The sequence below is a fragment of the Fragaria vesca genome, linkage group LG3, assembly GCF_000184155.1.
Source record: "Fragaria vesca subsp. vesca linkage group LG3, FraVesHawaii_1.0, whole genome shotgun sequence".
Lineage (NCBI taxonomy): Eukaryota > Viridiplantae > Streptophyta > Magnoliopsida > Rosales > Rosaceae > Fragaria > Fragaria vesca.
Window position 1 is genome coordinate 20,850,345 of NC_020493.1, and position 2,356 is coordinate 20,852,700.

At 39.9% G+C, this 2,356-nt stretch overlaps 1 protein-coding gene across 1 annotated transcript; it reads left to right on the forward strand.

Moving 5' to 3' along the window:
* Window positions 1-926: 926 nt before the first annotated feature.
* Window positions 927-1,996, forward strand: LOC101309338 (F-box/kelch-repeat protein At3g06240-like). The gene is made up of 2 exons (XM_004295986.1): window positions 927-1,867; window positions 1,975-1,996. The coding sequence occupies exons 1-2, from the start codon at window positions 927-929 to the stop codon at window positions 1,994-1,996; spliced, it is 963 nt and encodes a 320-aa protein (XP_004296034.1).
* The last annotated feature ends 360 nt before the right edge of the window (window positions 1,997-2,356 follow it).

The following is a 2,356-nucleotide window of genomic DNA, read 5'->3' on the forward strand; positions in this document are numbered from 1 at the left end:
GCATGTAGTACTACTAGAACCCTAGCTAGCAAAGGTTTTGTATCCATGCATGCATGTTCTGGCATTCCTAATTATTTTCTTAATCATACTAGTGATACTACATATGACTCTCTTGACCAAGTGATGATAGAGCAACTGGTCCTGTTAATTCATATTTATTAATTTGGAACCTGTGTTTAACTGTTTATGGCTTAGTCAATTCGTTTTCCTGTTTTCATCTTTAACCAATCTGATATGATTAACAAACAATATATTACTATTGAGATATTAATCTCATATCGAGAATATAAGACATTGCATATGGGTTTATAAGGGTTTGAGTCTCTCCATCCATTTTCAATCGGTTTTGGATATGAATCACAGACTACTTTATCATGGTATTAGAGTACGTGGATTACCCACGTCTATATGTGAAGTCCAATGGCCACACGAACTCCACGTCACCCAAATGTCATACATGTGTTAGGCTTGAAAATTCGTCATATGTGCAGGGTTGTGTTGAGATGTCAATCCCATATCGGGAATATGAGACATTGTCTGTAGGTTTATAAGGCTTTGGGTCTCTCCATCCATTTGCCCAATTGATTTTGGACGTGAACTCCAGACTACTTTATCAATTACGGTAAACATTAAAGGAATATGCAACCAAAATTGCCAACCAAAATCCAATGAGGTAAGTACGTATGGCGGTGAGGGCCTGAAAATTTATAACAATTCATACGTTTGACCATTATATTTGAGTGTTATATATTGGGTGTTTGTTAGGGTTCCATTATCTGCCTGGGCCCTTTTCGGGTCAGATATCTGCCTGGGCTTAGTTGGACATATAACACAAACTAAAGTCAATCCCAAGCCTCCTTCACATATTTCGTTTCTTAGGGTTAAGGATTACTTGTGTGAGAAGAAGATACGGAGGTGACGAGATCATGGGGAACCAAAAGAAACCGATGCGTATGCCGATTCTGCACCTCCCTATGGAGGTCATCCGCGAGATTCTTTCATGGCTGCCGGTGAAGTCTGTATGCCGATTCAGGTGTGTATCCAAGTCCTGGAAGTCTCTAATTTTAGACCCCCAATTCGTGAAATTGCACTCTGACAAAGCCCTTGAGCATGAGGATGTGTTCTACCAGAGACGCAGAGTCATGATTAAAGATGATTCTTGTCACTGCCTCTTCTCTCTCGACCTCGATGAGGTTCTTGATCAAAATGATATTGATAATCTTGGTGATAATCATGATTTACTAGTCAAGTTCAGGGCATTGAGATCTAAAGATCTTAGCGGTGATGATTATTATCATGGCGATGACGATGTAGATGACAATGAAGATCTCTATCCAAGGTGTTGTATTTTTTCTAGGGTGGTGCTTTGCTGCGAGGGCATGTTGTTGTTGCTAGGGTTATCTAGGTTGTTTGGGAATGTCTGTTTGTTAAACCCGGCAACGAGGGAATCAAAGGTATTACCTGACCCACCGGAAATGTTTACTCCGGAGACAGGAGATTATTATTATTGCGTATCTGGGTTTGCATTTGATCGGTGCACCCAAGATTACAAGGTTGTTAAAGGGGACTGCTGCGAAGGGGAGCTTAAGTTTTGTGTTTACTCATTGAGAAACAATTCTTGGCTAGTCATTGAGAGGCAACATCACTACGAAGGTTTCCAATCTGGTCAGGAGGGGAAAGTGCTGAATGGAGGTATTCATTGGGTGGTCCAGAGAAATTTTGAGCCGGAGTCATCCATGGTTATCTTGTGTTTTCTTTTATCAGAGGAGGAGGTTCGAGAGATTCCGCTGCCAACTGATTTCGATATTGTAAATAATGAAGAAGTTAACTTGAGCGTCGTGGGAGAATGCCTATGTATGATACCTAAGTATTATGAGAAGCATGAAGCCTTTTGGGTCATGAAGAAATACAGAGTGAGAGAGTCGTGGACTCAAATTAGGGTTTGTATCCCTTCTTTGAGTTGGTCACATTCAGGTTTCTGGAAGAATGGCTATGATTTGGTGTTGTTCAAAGCCGAAGGCAAGTTGGTTCTGCTCAATTCCGATGAAGAAACCTTTCGCAATCTATCATTTGATCAAATTCGAATTGGCTATGTTGGGATCTACTTGGAGAGCCTTTTTTCTCCCAATTTCCCTGCCATCACTGACTGATCACATTAAGGATGGGATTAGAAGAATGGATCGGAGGTAAGTATCCTGTTTGTTTTTCATTTCGGTATACTAAATTCTTGTGTTACTGAACAAGGTTTGGATAGTTAAATAACTTGGTTAACAGCATTCTCTGTGTTCGTTTTTTCTTTTCTTTTTTTAACTAAAAGGACTAGAAAATTGGCTACATTTTCTTTTTCCTATATATG